We start from the raw sequence: 25,513 nt of genomic DNA, 5'->3' as shown, positions 1-25,513 counted from the left end.
GGCTGCCGATCATTTCACGTCGCTGTCCAGGTTTTTCAACTTGGTCAACTTCTGTCATCGGACTTTACGTTCTGGAACCCCAATCGACTCTTGCGGCGTCGCCGCAATCGTTCACCGGTTGTCGCAAGTTTCCTAACACGTTCGTTGTCCTCCTAAATACCAATTTACTAGTCATGTAATCCCGTAGCCTGCTTGTTGCTGAGCTACTGCTTATTATTGTGACCCTTTTGTGACTCTTTCTGGCTCTTTTGTGGCTGGCACCTGACAAAATGTAAATTGGTCATGTTCCATAAGCTCGTGAAACCTTGGCAAGAATAAGCGCCTCTTGTCGCACAAGCCATTTTAGGGGTCTTTTTTTTTCCATCAGCCCCCTAAGTGGTCCAAGAGTTGTGCGCTCTCGACACCCCCCATGGCTCGCCACATTGAACACGTAGGGGGTGAAATTGTTCAAGGCAGTTAGTTCCCATCATCATTGCGTCGCAATAGAAATGCCTCTTTCTTGCTTTGGTCCCAGATTCGCCCGAATCCGGCTTTTGTGTCTGGTGACGTTGGACCCTGACTTTCACTGGGCTCATACAAGTGGGGCCGACTATTCCTTTCATCGTGGGGGATCACTGACGTTTTCTTTTTATGCGGCAACAGATCCAAGGCTTTGTCGAGTTGACAGAGCAACAGAAGAGCTGCTGACTGGCCCCTCAAAAACATTACAGGAACGCTGCCAGTCTTTTCTGCATCATGACTTTGATTGGCGCCCCACGCGTTACGCCATCAACCAGGCTGAGGGGAAACATGGATCATGGCAGGGTCCAGACTGGATTTGGTGTCAAGGGTCCAACCGTTTACGGTAATTAATGGAAAGCTGAGGTCACCAAGTTATTACGTGCATGATGATTCTCGTTGCGACAAAAAAAAGTTGGCCCGTTTTGCGTCGTACTGCATGTGCAGCTGCTGGGAGTGTATTCAGAAGCGAATGGTCGTCGTTGGTCGTCGATCAAGGAAGCCGAACCAGGTTTGGGCGTACGAAGGAAGCATGGCATTAATTCACGCAACATCTGCTACATGATCATTTTGGTGATTGTACAGAAGTTTGGTCGTGGGCGATATGCGGCTTTACCAGACTCACAAACATTACCAAGAAGGGAAAAAAACAGCGACACAAGCTTTATGGCGTCCTTATTGCCAAGCTTATTGCAGCAACAAGTAGCTGGTACGCATCCATACCATTCTTCCAGCCTTCCAGGGACAGTGGTTGCAGACACTTGCGTCAGTGTGCCCACCCTGCTTGCACCCCCCCCCCCCCGCAACCGTGGCTTTAATAGGCTCACATCTCGTCACGCTGGTGAGCGGGGCCTGGAGTGTTGACTCTGCAGGCGCCATTCCCAATCTTTCGATTCTCCAGTCCGCCTCGTCGCCATTGGCCCTATTTCCCTCTCTCTCTTTCTCTCCCTCCTTTTCGCTCTCAGCCTCTTTGCCCACCCCAATTTGCCTCTGCCTGCCTCTTGCCTTTGCCTCTTCTCTTCCATTTTACCTCTTCCGTATCGCCTACACTCCTGCATCCGCTCACACCCCCCTCTAGCCCATCCTTCTCATCTTGATTTATAAAGACCCTGCAGCCCCGCCCCATTCTACACAATCTCCTTTCCCTTCCGTTTTCTCTTCATTATACAACAGTACCAGCGCAGCATTTCACGAGCTCCTAGTACCTTTCAGCCTCGTCAACTACGATTGCAGCTTCCTTGCTTCTACACTATATCCCACCGCATACCCTCTCTACCCTCGGCCGCCACACTCTACACCTATACACGCAGCCGAACCGAGACCTTTCTTGCCTCGTCTTCCACGTCTCTCACCACATAATACCACCACTCAAATCAGCCACCATGCCCGCCATTCAAGACGTCGGCACTATTGCCATGCCCTCCTCTTCTCCCCCCGTTAGCATCAGCAGCTATGCCCGCTTCATGCACGAGCACACCAAGCGTCAGATGGAAGCCTCGCAGTCGTCAGCTCCCCAGAGCTCGGGCAGCAGCCAAATCTCAACGTCCAGCTCCATGAGCAATGGTGTCAGTAGTACCTAGCCGCTACTGGCGATTCGAATGGCTTCCTGCTTCTGATGTCACGGGTCACACGACTCTCTTACCGTTTTTCTTTGGAGACGAAACAAAAGCAATACAACTGGAAGCTATCAGGTTCACACATACAAATCCATATTCATCTTCTTCGATTCGGTGGCGTTCATCGGAACCCACGCATGACGCTTTCTTCCAAGAGCGCTTTCGAACGACAGCCCACTTTGGACCATATACGATAAACAGCCATGCGTCGAACGAGCAGCACTCGCTTCCCATCTAGGGCACTTAAAACGAATTCACGTCCTCTCAGGGGTGTGTCTTTTCAACAATCAGCAGGAGACACCGGGTTCGACAGTACGGCTCCATTGTCTCCTGCTACTTGTTACTTTTCATCTCTTTTTACTCACGAAATCAACGATGCATGCAAACATGCCACGGCGTTTGGGGATAAGTCATTTGGAGTTACTTTTTCTACTTCCTCTTTCAATCCTTGCCATTTTTCCAATCCGGGCCTCTTCACAGCGGTTGCGATTTTTGTTGGTGTAACGAAAGGAAATAGTTGGCTACCTGGTAACATGGAAAACATAATCTATTACCTCAGCTCATCCTGTTCACTTGGTGATTGATCAAATTTCGCAATGTTTCGTGACCTAATATCAAATGGTACGACTGTAAACTGGAATTATTTTCCGAATGTGCGGGCATTGCCACGATTGTAGAGGTAGCTTGGCTTTACTCATCAAAAGTCGTTGCCATGAAGCAATATCGGACGCTCAACATTTGTCCTTATTGATAATTATCAAGGGATGTAGTGGTGGTTGCCATTCTACGTAATCCAAACGCTTCAAACACAAAACAGCCCGAGTTCCCTTGCAAGTCTAATACTACTCCCGCGTACGACCATGGACTGTCGCCATTAATTGAAACAAAAAAGCAATATCACAAACCATCACACCAGTGACCCTACACCAGCGTAGGCTTCTTTTTTATTCCCAGTAGCGCCGAGTGGTCCTTTTTCTTCTTGACCGTCCTTTTAAAGGACGGCACCGGCGCTTCTGGCGGCGGCATCAACGCCGCTGCAGTCGCCTCCGTCTTGACCACCGGTGACACATGCTCCTCCTCCTCCTTCACGACATCCAGCAACGCCGGCCGCTCCTGCTTCACCTCGTCCTCCACCCCCGCCTTGATGGAGACGTGTGCAAACGCTCTCCTCGCCGCTTCGGCATCCTCGGCATCCTGCCGCCTGCGCTCCTCGTCCTCGCCCCTCACCACCGCATCCGCAAAGTCGACGCCCTCCTTTTCCGAGCGGTGGATGCGCGCGTTGCGCTGCCGGATCTCGTCGAGCGCATCCGCCGCCGCCATTTCCCGCCGCGCGTCTGCGTTCTTGGCCTCGAGCTCCTCCATCGCGCTCCGGCCCTCGGCCTCCTCCCCCGCCGCTTCGGCCTCTTCGCGCTCCAGCCGGTCGAGCCGGTCCTCGAGCGACTCGTCGGCCGCGCCGCGGTCGCGCCAGGGCTCCATGTTGCGCATGGCGCCGCTGACCATGGCGTAGTCGTTGTTCTTGGGATCCGTGCGAAACGTAATCTCGGCGCTGCAGCGGGTGCATTTGATGTGAAACTGGTAGATTTGGATGTTGAGGTAGCGCTGCGCCTGGTCCGTCACCTTGCGCGAGTTGAACTTGCGGCCCCGGTAGATGAACTCGCCGCACGTCAGGCACTTCATGGAAAAGGGCGCCATGAGCCGGACAACCTGGATACGCGGACCGGTCTTCTTGGAGCCGCCGCGCCGCGCGATGGCCCGAGGATCAAAGTCCGCGGGGTAGTATTTCTATGCGGGCAAGTATTAGTATACATGTTTGACGGGTCCACGATGGGGGTGTGCTTTGTTGCCACGTACCTGAAGGACTTTTCGCTCAGACATGTTGGGATAGAGAGAAAGAATGCAGGACTGAATGAGATGTATGTGAGCTCAGTGCAGTCGTAAGAGATTGACCGGTCGCCGTGGCTGGTTTGTAAAGGTGATGAAGAGAGATGAAGTCGCTTGCTATGTATGGGTGGGCGTGGGGCAGTTCTTACCTAACTACCTACCTATGTATTTATGCGGCGAATTTTTTCGGGGCGGCGCTGCTGCCTGCAGTTATACTTTTGCGGCGGTAGCGCCACTTGCTCTTGAAAGCATCGTCAACTTAACTTTTTGCAACGTCTTGTCACGCCTTTTCCTTGCCGAATCGCCACTATAGCAACCGACAATCCGATTCCTTCACCTGCCGCGACACCGATTTAACACACAGACACGAATTCGTTCTCCCCGCCCCGTCGCCCACCATGCCCAAGGCAGAGGTCGGCTCGGTCAAGCACCTTAACAACAAGCTCAAGTCCAAGGGCTTGCAACGGCTGCGATGGTACTGCCAGGTCTGCGAGAAGCAGTGCAGAGATGCAAACGGGCTCAAGATGCACACTCAGTCCGAGAGCCACGTGCGGAAGATGCTCATCGTCGGCGAGGACCCCAAAAAGTTCATCAACGACTTTAGCAACCAGTTCCTCTCCGACTTTATGAGCCTCCTCAAGACGAGCCACGGCGAGAAGCAGGTGCAAATCAACCACTTTTACCAGCAATATATTGCCAACAAGGAGCACATTCACATGAACGCCACAAAATGGCCGTCGCTGACCGAGTTTGCCAAGCACCTCGGCCGCGAGGGCCTCTGCCGCGTCGAGGAGGATGACAAGGGCATACACATTGCGTGGATCGACAACTCGCCGGAAGCGCTGCGAAGGCAGGAGGCGCTGCGACGCAAGGAGGCGCAGACCCAGGGCGACGAGGAGATTGAGCAGCGCATGATTCGCGAGCAAATCAGGCGCGCGCAGGCAAACGCGGGCGCGCGGAGCGACGAGGCGGATACGGATAAAGATACAGAGGAGCGCGAGCTGAAGCGACGAGAGGGCGAAATGATTACGTTGTCGTTTGGCGGCGCCAACAAGGCCAAGACGACGGCCACGACCACGACCACGCCCGCGGACGAGGCTGCTGGGAACGTCGAGGCAGACAAGGGCGATAATGAAGCAGACGCTGTCGCTGCGACGGACGCAAAGAAACCAGCCGGCGGCGGCGGCGGCTTCTCCTTCAAGGCTGCCGGCAAGGCGCCCGTCAAAAACGTCTTTGCACAGGCCAAGAAGAATGCGCTGAGCGGCGGCAGCGGAGGCAAGAAGCCGTCTGCCTTTGAGCAACCCAAGAAGATGAGTGAAGCGGAGCGCATCATGCGCTTGGAAATGGACCGCAAGCGTGGGCGCGACGGGACGAACTCCGGGGGGAATCCGCTGAAGAAGCAGAGAAGCGGTTGAGGCTCCTCGGATATTTTCAATATACGGCGTTGGTGCAGGACGGCGGCGTATTTACATCTACACATGGGCACGGCGTACAGGACTGTTTTAGATACCATGAATGGCAGCATATTGTACTCTTCTCCTCAATGAGTCTCCCTTTCTATTGTGAATGCATCATAGTTTCTTCAAAATCAAAACGCCTCGAGCGCCCAAGATCCAGTTTTCACTGCTGTCCTTTTTTTATACCCTCCCATCCGCGACGTGGCATTAATTATCGCAATCGGTTTGTATCATTCCGCCTCGGCCTCGGTACCGTCTCGACTAAAACATTGTCAGCTCCTTTCCCGAACCCTGCATAATCATAGACTAGGAACTTTTTTTTTTTTCGAAAAAGAAGAGAAAAAAAAAAAAGTAGACAAAGAGAAAATGGGATTAAAAACGCACGGAATATACTGTATCCGATACTCGTCCTCGAGCGCCGCCCGAATCTCGTCGGGCAGTTGTCCTGAGACCTTGATCGCGTACACGCCCGGCACGTAGCCGTCGAGGCGCTGCCACTTGGCGACCCACGATTTGGTCGGGTCCGCGAGCGTAATGAGCCCCTCAAAGACTTGTGAGGTGCAGCTCTCAATCTGGTCCTGCGAGCCGGCTAGGTGAAGAAACTCGTCGCAGTTGGGGCATCCTTCGTCGCGGAAGCGCTGGGTCCGAACATCAGTATTAGTATGGAGAAACTAATTTGGAAGCGTTTGTCTTTTTTTGCCCGCGCCCTTTTATTTTTTTTTTTTTTTTTCCCTTTTCGCTTCATGTTTCTTTTTTTTTTCTCGGCGCGGAACGGTTCTTTGAGGAAGGACGACGGGAGAAGGGGGAGGAAGCTCACGCTGTAGGTCATGACGACGGAGCAGACCATGCAGGCGCGCAGGTAGCGCTGTTGGCCGGGCGCGACAAAGTTGGCCGACGCGGACATTTTTCCTTTTGACAATTCGGTGACGGCCGTCGCTTTCTTTGTTTCCGCCAATTCCAATGGCCAGTCGTTGTGGCCAGACGTCGCGGGTGCCGGTTATCGTGTTGCGGTTTGCTGAGCAAGAGGTTGCGAACGAGTTGTCTAGGCGCCACCGACATGCGGCAAGGCGGACCCGATAAATGCATATCGTTGCCAGCAAGCTTCATTTTCATCAGCTGGGCCTTTTTCACGAGGACATCAAACAGTATCACACCACTCTGTGCGACCTAGCTTCTTTTTTTTTCCATTTCCTTTTTCTGGCTATACGTCGCTTACGAATCTCATAATATCAGAAGTTCATTTGAACAAGAAAAAAAAAATACACACCAACGCCATGCCATCCCAAACAATACACTGCGAATTCACCATCAAGGCGCCCCAATTCGCCTACGCCCACCTAGAACTACACACCGACAGCACCAGAAGCACGTCGCCACCGGCGCTCGACGAGCTCCTCGTGCGGTCGTACTGCGACGCCGCGCTGCGGCAGTACCTGGGCCTCACGGGCGCCGGCATCCCGCTCGACATCCTCAAGGTCGAGGGGCAGCAGTGCTGGCTGCGCGTGCCGCGCGAGGACCTGGCGCGCTTCGCGGCGGCCCTGACGGCGTTTCGCGGGACCGTAGTCGCGGGCGACGATGGCGAGATGCCGTGCCTGCTGCGCATCAAGGAGTGCTCCGACTGGCTGGGCACCATGGTGGGCAGCGAGGCGCTGGAGAAGCTGTGGCAAGACTGAGAGACACACACACACCCACACATACACACACAGAGGGCTTCGTCCTCGTCCTGTGCCGTTGCAACACTGCCACTCTGCGAGCAAAAGACAAAGTCTCCGTCGTCGTCATCACTTGAGATTCGTTCTTGAGCATCGAGGACAAATATCAGAGACATGTTTCGATCGTATATATACGTCTCATCCGCGCCAGGTATTCTATGTACATCCTCCCATGTGCGCCTGTCACGTCAACCCAAAACGAAAAACTTGTTCCACCATTGTCCAACCCTTGTTTTGCATACCGGTATCATTTCACAGCCAAATTCCGCATTCTAGAGCTCTTTACCAAAGATTTTCCCTTGTTTTTTTGTTCTTCTATGCATCTTTGCGACTACGCTAGCGAAGACATGAGCGAGTTCTGGGCATAAGCCTGGAAGCAGGGTTAGTCGCGAGATCGAATGCGTGCGTTGAAGAGAACTCACCATGGGTCGAATATCTGGGTGGGGAACGGCGTCAAACTGCTCATACTGCAACTTGTAGTCCGAGCCAATGTTGATGTACGCACCGCGGTTCTCGGTTGAATCGCAGTATCTGGGGGCGGAAAAGACTGGGAGCAGTTAGTCGCGCTGTTGGCCATAGGAGACGGGTTCAACGTACCAGTAATGCATCGGCCGTCATGTTGGACTTCATAACCATCCATGCGGACTTCGTGGCTTCGAATAATGGCCTCGAGGCCGTTGTTCTCGCAGAAACGCTTGGTAATATCCGGGCCAAACTGCATGCCGACACCGCGCTTGCTAGGTCCACGGCCCTGCTCTTCTTGAGGATCCGTCCACAGCATCTCCATCATCAGACCAGACTGGCCGGGCTGCTTCTGGTTGTGTCTGTTGAGCTTGCGAATGTCATCGAGAGTGACCTTGTCATCAGAGAACAGGCCACCGTGGAGAACCAGGTATTTACTGCCAACCAGGGTAGCCAAAGGCAGAGCAGAGAAGCTTTCGGAGAAGATTTTGAAGATTCTAACATGATGTTAGCAAATTCACTTTAGTCATCTGTTATCAAAAACATACCTCTCGTTGTACTTGGCCTTGCATTCTCCCTCAAAGCCGTAGACCTTGTTCATGTCATCCGTCTCGTGGTTGCCACGATTCAGGAAAAAGCCATTAGGCCGCAGCCATTTGTAAGCGTAAAGTAGCAGGGCAATCTCGCAGGACCACGATCCACGATCGACAAAGTCGCCGTTGAACAGGTACCAGTGCTTGTCAGTAGGCGTGCCGTTTTTGCGGAACAGCTCCAAGAGATCGAAATATTGACCTGAAGATGTTAGCACATAAACAGTATCAGGAAGATTTGTTGAACATACCATGTGTGTCGCCACAAACAGTCAGCTGGACATTGTCAGGAATTGTCATCTCCACCATTGTAGCCTCGTCGTAGATGATTTTCTTGACAGCAATGAGGATCTGATAGACGTATTTCTTGGCAATCTTCTTGCCATTCTTGAATCTCTCAATCATGTCGTCGATGAACTCTTGCGTCATTTCGTCTCCGAGCTGGACACCATCATAGCCGTCCTCGAGAATCATGGAAGCCACATCTAGACCCTCGGCGGCAGAGGGCTCGTCGCCCACTTCGATGGCGGCATAGAAAGCAAGTTGCCGAACAATCTTCTTGCACTCTTCCAACTTCAAACGAGCATCCTTGTTGGCAGGATCGAGGCGGACGCATTCCTTGAAATCATTCACAGCTTCCTTGGGACGCAGGATGGCGGTTCGGGCAAGACCTCGGCGGTAGTAGGCCTGGGGGTGGCACGGTCAGCAGAGAGGCACGTAGCACACGCTGAGTTGCCGCAACATACCTTGACGAGCGTTGGGTTAAGCTCAATGGCCTTACCGGCGTCTATAATGGCATATCCGAAGGCCTCTGTTTTGATGTATGCCTGTGGCAGAGGCGCCCAAGTCAGTCACACGATCAGGCCGCGACGGAGTTGTGCAAGATGGGGTCGACAGGCTTACCTGGGCACGGTTGGTGTAGAAAGTAGCCTCCTTGTCGTTGAGCTCGATGGCCTGTGAGTAAAACTTGATTGCAGCCGGAAAGTCACCAGCAGCAAAGGCCTTGTTGCCCTGGTTCTTGAGGTCGACAGCTTGCGACATGGTGGTATTGCAGCCGGGATAGGGTGCCGGGTTCGGAGATGTGTGGTCGGCGCGCTCGGTGATAGGATCTTGGGGGGAGGAGATCGGGAGAGGGGGGTCGTATGCTGGCGGCGACCGGAGCAGAGGATAAATGTCGCGGCAGATGCGCCAGTTGAGATTGAATAACGATGCGCGAGTCCAATTGTTTGCCGGCGCCGACCAAGAACGAGCCCTTGCTGGTGCGGTCTGCGGGGCGAGCCGCGGGCCCTGGAAGGTTCCACCTGAAAGCTACCACAGGGCTCTTTACCGAATTGGCCGGGGCGCTGTTTTCCACTGACCTGACCCATGCAGCCACTGTAAATCCGCATTGGCTACTGCAGGTTGGCCTGTAGCCCACTGTAGACAACCTTTATGCATGCTAGATCGGATAAATGCATATCTCTGCTTGTTTGCCTGTCATCACTGATCAGCCATCGCATCATGGGATCTGCACTCTTAACAGTCGTCCGCCTCACCAACGTCGCAGCTCATCCATAAGGTCTGGCTGCTTTGCTAATACTCTTCTACCGATACAAACATGCGCCTGTTTTGTTGACGACCTCATCGTCCACCGTCAGCACCATGGCCGAGTCCAGCGCATCCAACGCCCTTATTCGGAAGCGGCAAGATACAGAGTTGATGGCTATACCACCGCCCGTCAAAAAAATCAAGAGGCCGAAAAAGGTGCTTGATGAAGACAGCTACACTGAGGCTCTCTCACAAATCATAGCCAGAGATTTCTTTCCCGGCTTACTAGAGACGGAAATACAGCAAGAGTACTTGGACGCCCTAGACTCAAAGGACTCTGCATGGATATTCAGCGCAGGCCAACGACTGCGCCATGTTAATACACTCAGGAAAGAAGGCAGGGTTGCTGGCTCAAAACCACCTGTGAGCGCTGGAGAAACGCCAATGACATATGTGGGCGACACACCAATGTCGGTCGCGACGCCGGCCGTTGAGCAACGTCCAGCACTGGGAGCCAATATGAGCCTTACCAAATTCCAAGAAACCTATACCAGCGAGGACAACGAGAGCTTTTACAAGCTTGTGGACAAACAAAATCAGAAAAAGGCCGACAAATACGCCTGGTTATGGCGCGGCAACAAGGTGGCGTCAAAGCAAATGATGGCACAGAAGGCAGTGACAGATCGCCTAGCGCAAGAGGGAAAACTCATCGACGACGGCTTTATGAAGCGTGACAGGCTGGCAATCAAGGATAGTGATGATCGACCTGCACGTCCGGATAGCTGGAAGTCGGAACCTCAGAATGGCCTGATGTTTGGGCCAAAAGATCTCGACGAGAGCGTAAAGACTGTGGCGCAGGCTGCAGACGACGCCTCCAGAGCAGGCCCGAGAACAGTCGTCTACGCCAATACCAGAGTTCCACAGCCTCATATTCCTCAGCGTCCGCCATCACCTACAATGTCTTCGATAAAAGATGCTATTGCAGGAAGACCTCGCGCAAAAGATGCATTCTCTAGCGTGGCTGGTGGCGGCGAAACACCGCGGGTCAATGGCTTCGCATTTGTGGACGACCAAGACGACTACGACACTCCGACAAAGGGGGAACCTATCATTGATCTTGGTCCCGGCGACTCCAACAACCCGTTCAAAATACAGCAACGGGGAAAAAAGGATGTACTGCACGAAAAGATGGTGGATCGGATCGCCAAGTCAAATCGAGAGTCTACTCGGAATGGCTTCACCGGCCGCTCCGAGCCCTTGAATGTGCCCAAGTTTCCAAGCAGCCCTCGAGTATCGGCAGGATTGACACCGGCAGCTCAGCGTCTCTGGAGCAAAATGGGTACACCAAAAGGCAATACCCCAAGCAGCTCTTTTGGACAGTCGTGGCAGGAAACGCCATTACGACGAGGCTCCTCATTAAGGAACACCAGCAAGCCCGACGTCAAGTCCGACACCAAGCTCAAATAGCGCAACGGCCTGTAAACAAAGATACCAGTACTAAATAGAAGTAATGAAGAAATGAAGAAATGAAGAAATCTATGCTTAACGAAATCAACAAGTTCTTGTCTATCTTGAGTATCGCTTAACTGCATAGATGTGAACCCTGGTTTCCAGGGGTCCACTGGGCGTGAGCTATCAGCTGCTAATAAAGGCTCCCCAAAACTTTCCGACGTCACCATCTTCTTCATGAGGGCCATTTCTTCCGCCACCGCAACACAGCCGACATGAGGTTCGCGGATCTCGCCATTGACCTGGCCGCGGTGCTGAGCGTCTCGCGATCCGTCGCCGCTAAGCACGTTGCGCTCCGTGGGCGGCAGCTGCAGCGCTACCGCGGCGTCGTCGACCTCGAAAACAAGGCGCGGGCCGCGGCCGCGGACGTTTCCGAGCAGATTAACACCCAATTGCACTCGATCAAGACCGACATCAGCAGTGCCAAGTCTGACGCGCCGAGAACAGAGCCCCCGCCGGCGGCGCCTCCGCGACCGGAGACAGCAACAGAGAGCAGATATGCGCAGGCGTCGCGCGAGCTCAACGCCGCGGCAAAGGCAAATGCAGAGGAGAGCTCAGATATCCCTGGAGGCATCGACGTCAATATATTTCATACGGCGCGAGGGTCGCAGATTCTGGACTCGGTGCGCAAGCAGCGGAGCAAGCAGGCGGCGGCTTCGGCTGGTGGACCGGCAAAGGAACATCCGTTAAGGCACTGGGGGAACGCTCCTCCTATTATACAGGAGCCTATTGTTGTCAAGACTAGATCTTCGCCAAATACAGGGACAATTAGGCCGCAGGAGCCAGGTTCGGAACCCGTCGTCGTCAAAACGCAACAGTCGTCGCATACAGAGTCGATTAAGCCAAAGAATTCAGCGTCGGTGCCAGTGTCGGAGCCCCCATCAGTTGAGCCAGAAGTGGCAGCAGCACCAACCTCGGAGCAGCCCACCGTCGAAGCCATTGCAGAGACGATAACGGGAAGCGACTCTCGGCCTGCCTACCAGCTCCGAGAATCCAGCGTCCCCTCCTCACGCGTCAGCCGCTTGTGGAATTATGGCGGTCTCGCCGCCGGCATGTTTGGCGGCGCCATCTCAGAGAGCGTCAGCAGGGCGTTTGGTGGCGGCGGCCAGGGCAGCGTGCTGCTCAGCAGCGGCAACATGGAGCGGCTCGTGGCCAAGCTGTCGCGGATGCGCGGCGCGGCGCTCAAGCTCGGGCAGATGATGAGCTTCCAGGACTCCAAGATGCTGCCGGCGCCGATCCAGGAGGTGCTGCAGCGCGTGCAGGACCGCGCCGACTACATGCCGGCGTGGCAGCGCGACCGCGTCCTTGCGGCTAACCTCGGCCCGGCGTGGCGCGACCTGTTCTCCGAGTTTGAGGAGACGCCGATTGCGGCGGCCTCGATTGGCCAGGTGCACAAGGCGCGGCTGAAGGCCAACGACCGCCGCGTCGCCGTCAAGATTCAGTTCCCGGGCGTCGCCGACTCCATCAACTCGGATCTCGACAACCTCGGCATCCTACTCACGGCGACCAAGCTCCTCCCGCGGGGCCTGTACCTCAACAAGACCATTGACAATGCAAGGCTAGAGCTCGGCTGGGAGTGCGACTACGAGCGCGAGGCCGAGTGTGCCGTGCGCTACAAGGAGCTGCTCGCCGGCGAGCAGGATGTGTTTGAGGCGCCGACCGTGTACCGCGAGGCGTCGGGCAAGCAGGTGCTGACCATAGACTTTCTCGACGGCGTGGGCGTCACGCGCGTGCAGTCTTTCACGCAGGCGCAGCGCGATTGGATCGGAACGCAGATTCTGCGGCTGTGCCTGCGCGAAATTACCGAGTTCCGCTTCATGCAGACGGACCCCAACTGGACCAACTTTCTCTACAACGCGGCCACCGACAAGCTCGAGCTGCTCGATTTTGGCGCCTCGCGCGAGTACCCCGAGGAGTTTGTCCGGCAGTACGTGCAGCTGCTGGCGGCCGCGTCGCGGTCGGACCGCGACGCCGTCAAGCAGCTGTCGGAGAGCCTGGGCTACCTGACGGGCCACGAGAGCAAGGCCATGGTTGACGCGCACACGCAGTCGGTGCTGACGCTCGCGGAGCCGTTCCTCGCGTCCGCGCCCGCCGTGTACGACTTTCACGATCAGACCATTACCGAGCGCGTCAAGGCCCTGATCCCCGTCATGCTGCAGGAGAGACTGGCGCCGCCGCCCGAGGAGACGTACAGCCTGCACCGCAAGCTGAGCGGCGCGTTCCTGCTCTGCGCCAAGCTCGGTAGCAAGGTCCGCTGCCGGGAAATGTTTGAAAAGGCTGTGGCAAAGTCGGGCTATATCTAGAATCGCGGGGGGGCAGAAGAAAGAATGATGAAAGGAAGGGCACGTTATACAACAATCACTTTGTAATAGAAAAGAAGGGATGAATAGAAGGCATCGCATGCCATGTATGTATATATATATATTTGATAGAATGCGGTAATCATGGAGCGTTAGGTATCTCTCTCATCACGATTTGATATATTCAATCGACAGTCTCCCACCCACCTTCGTTCGCCCTGTCCAGCTCTAACGGCCACCTCTCACGCGCACCAGACTATCCAACTCCTTTCTTTCCTTGCCGGCCACCTTTTTCCGCTTGCGTTCAATCGCGCGGTCCACCTGTCCCTTGCTCATGTCCGCGAAGCGGTTCGTCAGAAGCTGCTTCTTCTGCTCGCTCCTCTTGAGGTAAAACGGCTGCTTGCCCTGCGCCACCAGCGTCTTTTCCTTTTCCCTGTGCTCCCTGAGCAGGCCCTCGGCCTCGTCCTTCTTCTTCTGCGCCTTCTTCTTGGACTCCATCGACAGCAGCTGGCGCTTCATCGCCTCCTTCTCCGCCGGGTCCTTGCATTTTTTCATGGCCGCCCGCAGGTCCCCCATCTCGCGCTCGCGGTACTCGTCGAGAAAGGCGTACGCGCGCCGCGTCTTGTCCTCGTCGACGCTGCCCACGGCCGGGTCGAAGCGCGGATCGCGCGCCCTCCGCCGCGGGTCGGCGAGAATCTCGCGGCGCCGCGAGACGGGCTTCTTGGAGGTCTGCTCCTGCGGCGCGTGCTTGGACGTGCGGCTCGGGGGCTTGTCCTTGTGCGCGCTGTGGCGGGCTTCGGCCTGTTCGCGGAGCGAGGTCGGCTTGGCGGGCTGGGTAGATTCGGCGGCGTCCGAGTCAGTGTCTTTGCGGTTCTTCTTGGCTCGTCGGCTTGTGGAGGGCATGGATGCTTGCGCGCGGGCTAGGGCGCCAAACGACACGGACGAAATGTCGACCTTGGGAGGCGCCTCGTCATCTGATTCAGACTGGAAATATTGTGAGCCACATGCTTCTAATAATACGGTACAGGAGCAGCTCTCACCTCTGATTCCCCATCGTCTTCAGCGTCTGACGTTTTCTCATCCTCGCTTTCCTGCTCGCGAACATCTTCCTCTGAGATGTCGTCGTCCGATTGTTGGCTGTCGGACTCTGGCTCAAGCTGCCAATTTTCGTCGCGCCTGACGCGTACTCTTCTATCCAGTCCCAAAGACTGAGCCTTTCTTTTTGGTGGCATTATGATGGTTATATATTGTGTATGTCAGAGTATCTAGAGAGATGCCGAATATTTTTTTTTTTAGATGCAGGCCGCTATGCAGCCGTCTTTGTTATCGATAACGAGCTGTGGAGGGGCAAAATGCCACTGTAACGTTCCGCCTTTAGGTGCCTGAGCGGTGCTAATTCGGGATAGGGAGCGCTAAAAGTGAGCCTATCGCGTTTGTTCGGTCAAATTTGACTGGTGCACATGTATTACTCTGTATCAAACAACACAATTCACTTTTGATCAACTCTTGAACCAAGCCACAAACGCTCGCCTGTTTACCCGAGTCTGCATAAATACGCTCATCTTGCATGCCGCCTCTGCACAGGCTTTTCCTCTTCTCTCTTCGGCTGGTCCGGCCTACATCCGCCACAGTCGTCTCAAACAGTGCGCTTCGGGCTGCCCGCATCCGTTACAGCACCGAGGCGTGCCAAAAGTATGACATTGGCTTCAAGGTCCAGCCATCTAGTCTGTTCAAGTACAACATGGCGTCTCAAGAAGACATTACGCCGGGGAGTCAGCCAGTGCAGGTTGTCATCGCTCAAAAGGCAATCGTCAAGGCAAACGCTCGCAAAGGGATCAAACGAAAGATGAACCGCAACAGAGCAGTCACATCTACGGGCACAGCGAATGGCCCCCAAACACAAGTCACTGTGAAAACAAATAAGAAAAAGACGAAAAAGCAAAAGAAGGCGGAGAAAGAGGCTGCAGAGGCGTCCAGTGCGCAACCAGCTATAACTCAGGTCACACAGCCCGAAGAGACCGCAGAAATCACAGAGATCACAGCGGCTACAGCAGCCACAGAGATCACCGAGTAAGCCAGCATCTCTCCAATCACCAACCTCATTCTAACTCTTCTACCAGATCTACCACAGAAACGGATCTCCTCGTTCGTGATGAAATTACCGCCCCCAGTGCCGCCTCCGGAGGCGTCCCGGAGCCCACGGCCTCCTACCTCCGCTGCGCGAACCTGGCCCCTTCACGCCTCTCCTCCCCACGTCGCATCCTCATCGTCATGGACCTCAACGGCACGCTCCTCCACCGCCCCAACAAGCGCCGGCCCTCGCACTTCACCGCGCGCCCCCACGCCCGCATCTTCATGGACTACCTGCTCTCCACCTTCTCCGTCGCCGTGTGGTCGTCTGCGCGGCCGCACAATGTCCAGGCCATGGTCGCCAGCCTTTTGACACCCGCGCAGCGCCAGCGATGCCTGGTAGTCTGGGGCCGCGAGCGCATGGGCCTGTCGTCCGCCGACTACGACGCCCGCGTGCAATGCTACAAGCGGCTTGCGCGCGTCTGGGGCGACCGCGCCGTCATGGCCGCGCACCCGGACGCGCGGGGCGGCGGCCGCGGCGGCCGCTGGGATCAGAGCAACACGGTGCTCGTCGACGACTCGGCGGAAAAGGCGCGCAGCGAGCCGCACAACTTGCTGTGCATCCCAGAGTACCTGGGGCCGGAGGCGGAGAGCCCGCACGTGCTGCCACAGGTGCACGACTACATCAACGAGCTGGCGTGGCAGGCTGACATCAGCCAGTACATACGAGAGAATCCGTTCAAGCTCGATGCGAACTACACGCTGTAAATATGCGCAGAGCATGTGTTGTTAATTAATAGAGAGGCTGTGTGGCCTGAGCATGTGCAACATAACATAGATCAGCTGGAAAGTCATGTATGGAAAGTGTAATTTACAAGGCATTCGGCTCACAGAATCAGTCACTGGTTGGTCTTGGACGTTGAATATGCGGCTGCGCTGGCTACGAGTCGAAACTGATTCAGTGAAATGCCCGGCAAGTCGTCGCAATTTGAGTGACTGCGCTCATAGTCAATGCATCATATTGAAGAGGACTTGGTGCTACTACACGAAAACTTTTGAGTCGAGCATAGCATCCTTCGCCTGACGAATGATCTCTTGTTAAAAGAGCGCCTAGGCATTTACTCCTTAAAAGTCACCACAATTCAAGTCTATACCGTGATCGAGACACATGCAACCGTCACTGCAGAGGCCAAATAGCTGACACGAAGGCATACTGCCTTTGTAGTATTATCGTGTACCCTTGTTTTCGGGTTATTCATATTTTGTACCATCATCCAATCCCATGGTCATTACATTGCAGGCGCCTCAATCATGAAAAGCACATCTGCAGCTCATAACTCATTTTCCCAATCATCAACCCATGACCAGCATGCCTCATTAACCTCTCATTTCGTGATATCGTTTATTTGAAGACCTTGCCGTCAGCATGCTTGTACTCCTTGCCGTTGACAATGGCAGGCTTCTCCCAGCCCCAGTTGTCCTCGACAAAGGCGCGATCCTCGGGCTTCTTGGGGTCAAGCTTGGTGAAGGTGTAGCTCTCGTAGTCGGGAGCGACGTCAAAGACAGGCACGTAGTCCTGACCACGGATGACGAAAGCGCCCTGGATGACGGAGTCGTTGTTCTGGCCATAGACGGAGGCGGTGCCGAAGACGTACTTGCGGGAGCCCTCAAGGCGGGTGTTGAAACCACCAATCAGGTTGTTGGACATGAAGGTGAGGGTGAGCTCATCGTTGTACTTGTAGTCGACCTTCCAGATGGAGTACTCATCGAAGGGAACGTTCTCCCAGAAGTACTTCATAGCATCAGGGGTCTCGTTGTTGGAGTAGAAACGCTTGAGGTCATCGAGAGCGAAGCTTGACTTGCCCAGAGCCTCGCAAGGGTGCTTGGGCTTGGGAGCAGGAGCGTCCTCAGCGGCTGCGGGAGCAGCAGCAGGGGCAGCCTTGGCGGGGGCAGCCTTGGGAGCCTCGGCCTTCTTGGGGGCGACGTTGGGGAGAGCCTTGTCAATGAACTGCACCTTGCCGACAATATCGGAGTAGATGGGCTGGTTGACAATAGTTTCATACCAACGAGTAGTGGCAGGGTGGGCCTGGCGCCACTCGGCGTCGTAGAAGTAGTCGAAGCCGCGGCTGATGATGCCAGCGGAGTAAAGATCCGCAAGGCTCAGACGCTCACCAACGAGGTAGGTGTGCTCGCTGAGGTACTTCTCGACGACAGCAACGGCTCTCTCTTCCTCCTTGGCGGCGTCGTCAACAGCCTGCTTGTTGTAGGGCTTGCGGCCGAGCAGGGGGAGGAAGTGGGCGGCAAGAGGGTTGAGAATATCGTTGGTGAAGAAGGACATCCACTTGAGGATAGAAGCATAGCTATAGTCTGTCAGCATGTTTGTTTCAACAATCAATTAGACAATCATGTGCTTACTCCTGCTTGGTCTTGCCGAGGAGGGTGGTCTTCTCGTTCTGGGAGGTGACTGTTTCATGTTAGCATTCGTGCCACCAGCAAGTGAGATTGAGCAAACAGAGGAGTTGAAAAGCAAAAGATATCAGAAATTAGGCAATATCCACACAGAAGTAAGTTTCAGACAGGGATAACTGTAATAAAAGGCTAAGTCATCACGCAATGCGGCCACCCAGGTTGGGCCGCGGGGTGAGGAGGCAGAGCTTGCAAGAGCGAAATTTGAGTCACGTACAGTAGATGGCAATGGCAATAGCCTCGTGGAGAGTGAAGCCGTCCTCGCCGACGAAAGCAGGAACGCGGCCAATCGGGCTACCAGCCAGGTGCTCGGGAGTGCGAGGAGCGCTCATGTCGACGGTGGCGATCTTGACGTCGAGGCCGTTGGCCTTGGCGACAGCCTTGATGGCAATGGAGCGGGGGTTGCCCTGGAGGGAAGAGAGCTGTCAGCGACTCATCTTTGGTGCAAGCAAGCAAAAAAAGACTGCAATCCAGGAGGTAATCTCACCTCGGCGGTAAAGAGAGTTCCGAAAGCCATTTTGACAGTGTATCAATGACTGGTGATGAACTTGAGATGTCGGGTGGTATAGACAGGAGAGAAAGCTGCGCAGGAAGCCGCAGAGGTTGAGGAAATTTTTTTATGGTGGGATAATTTGAGCCCCGCGTCCAGTGGCTCCTACAGCAACGGTGGCTGATGAGTGGCTTTTGGGCGCTATAACGGTACCTATCTAATCTTCACGTGATGTGGCGCCTAAGCTGGGCCAGCGACACAGGGTTTTTGAAGCAACGTCCGACTCTGAGCCTCAAGTGAACAGAGGTCCATCGAAAGAGAGCGCACCGGCGACTCGGATCGACAAGGCGCAAGAACTGACTGCGAAAATGGCCAGTCTCAATGCGAGCCTGCGCCAACTGCGGTGTAACATGCCCGCTCTCGGCTCACAATGGCTGCCCACGGCCGTGAAGCGAGCTGTCCCCTCGACGCCCCTAGCCATCCGAACCCTCGCGACGACTACTTCGACGACGACGACGACGCCACGGAGAAGCAACGACCCGTTCTCAAGCTTTGGTGGCGGTGACAGCAGCAGCAACGCTCTCAAAGAGCAGCTCGAGGCGATCCGGATCCCGCACGTGGGCGTAGTTCACGCCCGCGCGGTACCCTCGACGCCGTCGTACTTTTCGCGGACGCCGCGCTTCAACGACCTGCACATTCAGCTGTCGCGACTGCTCGCCCGCTACAACCACCTGCCGACGGTGGCACCGTCCGAGGCGGCGCCGATGCCGTGGCTGAAGCTGGAGGCGGTGCGGCGCGAGCTCGGGGAGCCGATCAAGGCGTCGCACTTTTCGCAGGTGCTGCGCGTGGTGCGGCGGCTGCACAGCATCGAGCCGTCTCTGGCGCCGAGCGAGGTGGCGACGGCCGTTGCGCGCTTCGCCAAGCCCATCAACGCGCTGCTCAACGTCGCCCGCCCGCAAAAGGTCGACCGCTTCGGCCGCGCCATCGGCGTCGGCCGCAGGAAGACGTCGACGGCCCGCGCCTTTGTCGTCGAGGGCACCGGAGAGGTCCTCGTCAACGGCAAGACGATCAACGATGCGTTTGGCCGCGTGCACGACCGCGAGAGCGCTCTGTGGGCCCTACTGGCCACCGGCCGCCTCGACAAGTACAACATCTGGGCCCTGGTGGAAGGAGGCGGCACCACGGGCCAGGCCGAGGCTATGACTATGGCCATTGCAAAGGGCCTTTTGGTCCACGAACCGGCTCTGAAGCCTGCTCTGCGTAAAGGTAAGCTATACTCTTCTAGTTTTCTACCACGTACGCAAGAGACGTATCGTTTGCTAACCTGTCATTTTTTTCGCCTTCGGCTGCAGCCGGCTGCATCACGCGGGATCCCAGAAAGGTGGAGAGAAAGCTGCACGGCCACGTCAAGGCTCGCAAGAGCCCTGCCTGGGTTAAGCGATAGAATAAACAAAAAAAAAGAATCAGGCGGCAAAGTCCCAACGGTGCGTCCGGCTCCCAGAGAGAGAGTCGGTATTATCATTTGCCGCATCGAGCGGGCGTCCGGACACTACAATGCTACCGGAGTTCCCTGTTCTGGTCACCTCGAGCACCAATGTATATTATCATTCTGCTGCATGCATTTCATCCTGTGTAGTTATAACCAGAGAAAGCGACATTTTTCTTTTCCCTCGATTGTCTTGAGACTTTTCCCTTCCCAACCTTCCCATTCACTCCATTAGATGATGTCGGTTTACCAGGTAACAACCAGAGTTTCCCAAGCCTCGTGCAAATACGGTGCAAGGGATCTGGGTCGCGACCGATGCAGCTCAGGTTTAGCTGACGACGTTGGGGAGCCTGTCGCAATAAGCGAGGCTAGGTGTTGTTTTCTCATCCTGAAAAACTTTCCTTGTTTCTCACCATCGCGCTGCTAGCCTGCTTCCCATAGCCGATTGCCCGCATGCGTGCCAAGCGACCAAAGGAAGGCCCTTGTCCTGCTGGTGCAGTCTCGTCCAAGTGTGTTCGACTGAGAAATGGAGAAAGCTGAAAACGTGCTCGCCAACAAGCGTAAATATGCATGCCAACACACTGATACTATTCAGTGGCTGGGGCTAAACCCCGCAAAGGGATACACGTCTCGTCCGTCTATCCACCTGGACGCCGACTAAAGACACAAACGGCTCTCGCGATGTACTTGCAGGGGAGGGTTCACTTAAATGCGGCACAGCGGAAAACACTGTCTTGAACGGCGCACGCAGAGACAGGCATCAAGTCGGACCGACACATGTCGTCAACTCCCGACAATCTGCGTTATACATACCATCCTTGTCTGTGGATTCAGTGCTTAAACTGGCATATTAGCTCGCTTCGAGGCCTGTCTCCCTCGTGGTTGAACCCTGTTAGTGGCGGCGAGCACGGGTTCTATGAGTGCACATCACCCCTGGCGCAGATCAGCGCGTGTGAAACGGTGAAAACCAGGGTTGGAAATCCAAATAACTAGTGATCATTTCTACTTATTCTTATTCCGCGAATCGTTAGAAAAGCTAATAAAAATACAGATTATATATTGAATACTAATACATAGATCTTTATCTAAAGATTAAAGTCATTCTCTTTTTTTTTAATAAAAGGCTTTATTAAGCTATATAATAGAAAAAATAGTCATTTATATACTTTAAAAGCTAATGACTTTTTGACCATTTTATTTAGTTTTATATTACTATATTAAAACAGCAGCTTGAACTACTGCCGGTACCCCACTGACCATTTCACTCACCGGATTTCCAACCATGGTGAAAACGTGTGATACTGAGTGCCAAGATTTTCTCTAGGCTGCGAGCGTCGCCATGATTCGAGAGTCAAAGCTTGATCACTCATCATCCGTATGTGGGCCGATCGGGAATGGTGCAGAGATAAGCTTTGTCGGTAAGTTATCGTAGCTTGTGATTGATCTTGAGTCATTGCCGTCCTTTCTAGGTATCACCATGACGGGCGACGTAATAATGGTAACATGACAAGGCTTTTGTTATGCGCGTATCTACTCTACCTGAACCATGCCTATGATGCTGAGTCCATATATCATCTCCAAGATCCCCAAAGCACCCTACTTGCCTACAAGGGCTGTCACAAGCGCAGAACCACTCGACGATGGCGATGCTGCTCATTCTCGAGCCGATAACTAGCTCGACAACGGGAAAAGCGTCTACATGTCGGCTGCCCAAGAATCAGCGGGCTGTCTTATAACTCCCGCGCTCTGATTAGCGTCGCGGTAAAACGGCAAGACAACCTGGCAGGACAAGGATAAACAACATGGCACTGGGTATCAACACGGCGCTTAGGTAGTATCACGCCCCACCGCAAGTCGGCCTACTTGTAATCATCAATTAAATTGAATGTGGGATTTACAGCCGGGCGGGCTCTCGGCCGCGAGGCCTCCAGGTAGCTCTCTGGGCCAGCTTTTTCCGGTATCGCTGCACAATGTGCGTCGTGCTTAAACAGTTTCCTTGTCAGTCTGAGTCGTAGGCACCAGATGCTGGAAACGGCGCCAGGCTATGCCTCTTTGACCGAGGCATCGTCTGGCAAACTGATCTCTCGTTGGGGGGGCATTGTCAGCATGCCTCGTGTCTGTGATTGGACTTATTGCATAGACTTTACCATGGCGTCTAAGGGCTTGCTAGCTACGGATTACGTGGAGAGTTAGACAAGCACATGCCGAGTAGCTCCGTATGTGGCGTGTGGATGGTTGGATGGAAAAAGCAGGTAGTCATCGGCCAAGCCTCGCGGCACCTGGTCGGCAAAGCAAAGAGGCTATACTGACAAGAACAACGTTACAAGCCTCCTGCAGCAATTGGACTCTCGAATTTCGATAAAATGCGGCAGTTGGTAAGTTGCAGGGGTAGCAGGCAATTAGTTTGCAAGCGCCACCAGGGTACCGCTCTTAATTGTTGACGAGATGACTACCTAGTTAGTTGACTGGCGGACCAGCATGGGGAACTCATTGAAATTCGTTCAGACAATATTGTTGGCCATCCTAATTACAGCGCATTCTTCCAGCGCCAAGTGCAGGCAGGTCGTGGATAAAACTTGGCAACTTGGAAGCAGTGCATGAGATCGACGCACATCCCATATGCTCTCGCCCTTTCCCAGTTTGGTGAAGAGGCTAGGAGAGTACGAGGCAGGACATACGAAGGGCAGCCTGGCAATGTTGCAGACTCAACAGACCCAACAGATTACTAGAGCGCTCGCAGTTTCGGGCCTTGGGGAGCGGCGCAAGAGGTGGAGGAGCAGTTTGTGCCTTTATTGCGATGTTTCGGGTTGGCGGAAAGCGCTTTTGCCTTTCCGCTTTTGATAGCTTTCAGCTCTCGGCCTTGCCGCGGCCTCTGCTAGTAGTAGTAGTTGAGGCTTGAATTGAGACGAATGTCGCGGGGAGGCTTTTATGCTTCTTATTATGATGCGATTCGGCAGGTGGATGTCCGGTCGATTGCCCAATGCACTAGTTTCGCGTTGCAGCGCATTAATATGCAAGTGTGTGCTTAAACGACTCTTCAGAAGGATGAGGCATGATTTTATGCGAAGCTGCCGTCTTGTTTTCGTCATGCAAGCGAGCGGGCATTTAATAGTCGTTCGATGGGCTTGCTTGTTCACGGGTTTGTGTTTCCTTCTAGAGCACAACTGCGAACGAGACCGTTGCTTAAGGGATATTGCTGGCGGTCATGAGCTGCTGGTGCGACCGCCACGGGATCTGCCCTGTATTGAATGCGTGGTACGTCATGTCGATTCGACCAGGGACAGAGCTTCCGTCCTCCGTAAAGGGTAGTATGAGGCAGCCCTGTGCACACTAGCTAGCACTCTTCCTGGCACTCTTCGAATCTTGTCAGGGCCGGTCTGCTCTTGTTTCCCGGGTCAATGGAATAGCCCGTACATGGAAGAGCCCGGAGAGGTCCGTGGTAATTTGTTAGTAGCGCGAAAATCAAGATCATCTTTTGCACGTGGTGTAGTGCTCAAACAGTCTGTCATGTCAGGGACCGGCATTGATTGTCAGCGGTGTCAATGCGAATGTTCTAGTGCGTTCCGTAGAATAGGTAGGTATGCTTTTTAAGCGCATTAACCACCATGAGCTAGGCGGAGAGAGTGTAGCGTGCCACGCCCATGGTGTGTAGTGTTGTAGACCAACGGACTTGGCCGAGCTGTATTTCGGGCTAGAATTGACTCGAGGCTGATTGAAGCCGCAAAGAACTGTTTCAAGAAAAGGACAGGGTAGATGACAAAAAGCTATTCTCGGTCTGAGCATTGTAAAGAATTTGATGCGGCAAGATGAAGTTTGGTGGTAGCCTGGCGAAAAATGGGCTGCGAGACTGATGAAGCAGACGCACGGGGCCACGGGGTCTGATGGGGAACCCAGCATTGATTGGGCAGCAGGCGAATTGACAGGCATTGGCGTGTCATGGTTGGCAATAACTATTTAGCAGCTGGCAGGCGTTTGGGCCGAGTTACAGTGCTTGAGTGAGTGTGCCTGCAAGTAGTTCCAGGCATGAAAAAATATCTTGCATAAAGCTGAGTGGCCAGTTGTTAGTTGTTAGGTGTTTGCTTGAAATTGATTGATCTCCACTGACTGTAGTACAAGGCGCAAGTTGACTGTCAACTGTCAAGTTGTCCTGACTGACCAAATTCCAAACAAGCTGTGAGGACAGTTTGAGTTGACAGGCGGGCAAATGATCCACGCAACTATTTAGCCCGCTCCACTGGAAGAAGAAAAGCTGCTAAAAGTAACCTGTTTTACGCTGTTTTACTTTGGCGCTAAATAAGTTTTTCGCCTGTGTCTAACCATGTACCTCGTGGCTACACATAACCTGACCACAGTTGCATGTACCTGAGCAACTGGCAATGGCGCGGCCTTGCCTGGTTAGGAAATTGATGGGTCGCGCCACTGTCAGGCAGCGGGGCTCCTTCTTCGAAGATGATGAGGGCTTCGAGGGGCTCCTTGGCTTGGCGTCAACGACTTGCAACAAACCCGCCGCCACATACTAGCTGCGAGCCTGCGACGTCCGTCTTTTGCACCATGGTTGTCGTCTTTTCTATTCCAATTCTCTTCTCGCTTCGTCCGTCGGTCAAACAAGCCCATGGCCCGGCTCATTCTACAGCCCTCGCTACCACAAGAGCATTCACGTCTGGCCTCTAGGCTTCTGATGCCAAGCCAAGCACTTCCATCGCACGTTGTGGCATGTCATGGAGTCGTCATGGAGTCGCCGGATGGCATTCTGGGCCTGGCTGCCGCAACATCGCATGTTAGCTAACTAGTTCTGCGACTCGCCTTTCCCAGCCTGGGCCTCGGTGTGCCGGGCTCTCGCAGCTTCTTTGGGCGACCGACAGCATCGTGACAAGCCAACAGCAATCATGTCCCAATCAATGGTCGGAACACGTCACACTTTGTTCCACGCCGATCTTCTTGAGGAAATGAGCAGGCCTGTCCATTAGATAGCTCAGTGGCGCCCAGTCTTCGGCTTCCAACGAGCGGGGGGAGGCGTACACCCCGTTCCTCAAAATTTATCCCCTTATTTATTGGGAGGCGTCATTGGCGCGGTCTTCGCTCCCATGCCCAACCGACTAAAGTCCATCCTGTGTGCAGCACCTCTAGTAATTCAAGACAAGGTTTATCCTCGCGTCCAGCCTGTGGGTGCTTGTGGGCTTTGTTGCTGCTTCGCAGGCACGCAGGTAGTATCCCGCTCAGCTACACCGGCCATGCTCACCTTTGCCCTGGCACGACCCTGTCAATCATCGCCTCTTGCAGCAGGCCAAGCCAAGGACGCGTGATCTTTTTGCTCGTTCGCTGCCGGCCGCTCGGCTTCGATTGCACTCAGTGCCTCGAATTTGTCAACTTTAGGGGTACTTGGAGGGGCGCCGGATCGCCCGTGCATGCATGCAGCTCACGGCCCGGTCAAGACGCAACTCTCGGCCGG

At 54.4% G+C, this 25,513-nt stretch overlaps 11 protein-coding genes across 11 annotated transcripts; 6 read left to right on the top strand and 5 right to left on the bottom strand.

Annotated features, from left to right (window-relative positions):
* Positions 1 to 3,035: 3,035 nt before the first annotated feature.
* BBA_07169 (cell cycle control protein cwf16, putative) lies at positions 3,036 to 3,989 on the bottom strand (the record flags this gene model as incomplete). Its single annotated transcript, XM_008602266.1, has 2 exons — positions 3,036 to 3,896; positions 3,966 to 3,989. The coding sequence occupies 2 exons, from the start codon at positions 3,987 to 3,989 to the stop codon at positions 3,036 to 3,038; spliced, it is 885 nt and encodes a 294-aa protein (XP_008600488.1).
* Positions 3,990 to 4,393: 404 nt separating this feature from the next.
* On the top strand, positions 4,394 to 5,410 carry BBA_07168 (zinc finger protein RTS2; the record flags this gene model as incomplete). Its single annotated transcript, XM_008602265.1, has 1 exon — positions 4,394 to 5,410. One exon carries the CDS (start codon positions 4,394 to 4,396, stop codon positions 5,408 to 5,410), a length of 1,017 nt encoding a protein of 338 aa, XP_008600487.1.
* A 272-nt stretch (positions 5,411 to 5,682) lies between these two features.
* Positions 5,683 to 6,356, bottom strand: BBA_07167 (transcription elongation factor SPT4; the record flags this gene model as incomplete). The annotated part of the gene is made up of 3 exons (XM_008602264.1): positions 5,683 to 5,713; positions 5,837 to 6,090; positions 6,270 to 6,356. The coding sequence occupies 3 exons, from the start codon at positions 6,354 to 6,356 to the stop codon at positions 5,683 to 5,685; spliced, it is 372 nt and encodes a 123-aa protein (XP_008600486.1).
* Positions 6,357 to 6,726: 370 nt separating this feature from the next.
* On the top strand, positions 6,727 to 7,125 carry BBA_07166 (uncharacterized protein; the record flags this gene model as incomplete). Its single annotated transcript, XM_008602263.1, has 1 exon — positions 6,727 to 7,125. The coding sequence occupies one exon, from the start codon at positions 6,727 to 6,729 to the stop codon at positions 7,123 to 7,125; it is 399 nt and encodes a 132-aa protein (XP_008600485.1).
* A 370-nt stretch (positions 7,126 to 7,495) lies between these two features.
* On the bottom strand, positions 7,496 to 9,583 carry BBA_07165 (ser/thr protein phosphatase type 5; the record flags this gene model as incomplete). Its single annotated transcript, XM_008602262.1, has 8 exons — positions 7,496 to 7,534; positions 7,587 to 7,711; positions 7,762 to 8,123; positions 8,175 to 8,418; positions 8,468 to 8,903; positions 8,963 to 9,043; positions 9,120 to 9,524; positions 9,575 to 9,583. The coding sequence occupies 8 exons, from the start codon at positions 9,581 to 9,583 to the stop codon at positions 7,496 to 7,498; spliced, it is 1,701 nt and encodes a 566-aa protein (XP_008600484.1).
* A 274-nt stretch (positions 9,584 to 9,857) lies between these two features.
* BBA_07164 (nuclear protein Es2) lies at positions 9,858 to 11,210 on the top strand (the record flags this gene model as incomplete). Its single annotated transcript, XM_008602261.1, has 1 exon — positions 9,858 to 11,210. The coding sequence occupies one exon, from the start codon at positions 9,858 to 9,860 to the stop codon at positions 11,208 to 11,210; it is 1,353 nt and encodes a 450-aa protein (XP_008600483.1).
* Positions 11,211 to 11,467: 257 nt separating this feature from the next.
* BBA_07163 (ABC1 family protein) lies at positions 11,468 to 13,555 on the top strand (the record flags this gene model as incomplete). The annotated part of the gene is made up of 1 exon (XM_008602260.1): positions 11,468 to 13,555. One exon carries the CDS (start codon positions 11,468 to 11,470, stop codon positions 13,553 to 13,555), a length of 2,088 nt encoding a protein of 695 aa, XP_008600482.1.
* A 225-nt stretch (positions 13,556 to 13,780) lies between these two features.
* BBA_07162 (rRNA processing protein) lies at positions 13,781 to 14,784 on the bottom strand (the record flags this gene model as incomplete). Its single annotated transcript, XM_008602259.1, has 2 exons — positions 13,781 to 14,536; positions 14,593 to 14,784. 2 exons carry the CDS (start codon positions 14,782 to 14,784, stop codon positions 13,781 to 13,783), a joined length of 948 nt encoding a protein of 315 aa, XP_008600481.1.
* A 509-nt stretch (positions 14,785 to 15,293) lies between these two features.
* On the top strand, positions 15,294 to 16,390 carry BBA_07161 (phosphoprotein phosphatase; the record flags this gene model as incomplete). Its single annotated transcript, XM_008602258.1, has 2 exons — positions 15,294 to 15,622; positions 15,673 to 16,390. 2 exons carry the CDS (start codon positions 15,294 to 15,296, stop codon positions 16,388 to 16,390), a joined length of 1,047 nt encoding a protein of 348 aa, XP_008600480.1.
* Positions 16,391 to 17,024: 634 nt separating this feature from the next.
* On the bottom strand, positions 17,025 to 18,605 carry BBA_07160 (elongation factor 1-gamma; the record flags this gene model as incomplete). Its single annotated transcript, XM_008602257.1, has 4 exons — positions 17,025 to 17,982; positions 18,038 to 18,086; positions 18,306 to 18,495; positions 18,576 to 18,605. 4 exons carry the CDS (start codon positions 18,603 to 18,605, stop codon positions 17,025 to 17,027), a joined length of 1,227 nt encoding a protein of 408 aa, XP_008600479.1.
* Positions 18,606 to 18,946: 341 nt separating this feature from the next.
* On the top strand, positions 18,947 to 20,022 carry BBA_07159 (ribosomal protein S9/S16; the record flags this gene model as incomplete). Its single annotated transcript, XM_008602256.1, has 2 exons — positions 18,947 to 19,844; positions 19,931 to 20,022. The coding sequence occupies 2 exons, from the start codon at positions 18,947 to 18,949 to the stop codon at positions 20,020 to 20,022; spliced, it is 990 nt and encodes a 329-aa protein (XP_008600478.1).
* Positions 20,023 to 25,513: the final 5,491 nt, after the last annotated feature.

The sequence above is a fragment of the Beauveria bassiana genome (genome assembly GCF_000280675.1).
Source record: "Beauveria bassiana ARSEF 2860 unplaced genomic scaffold BBA_S00023, whole genome shotgun sequence".
Classification (NCBI taxonomy): domain Eukaryota; kingdom Fungi; phylum Ascomycota; class Sordariomycetes; order Hypocreales; family Cordycipitaceae; genus Beauveria; species Beauveria bassiana.
Note: the sequence above shows the minus strand (reverse complement) of the source record. Positions and strands in the feature narration are given on the sequence as shown.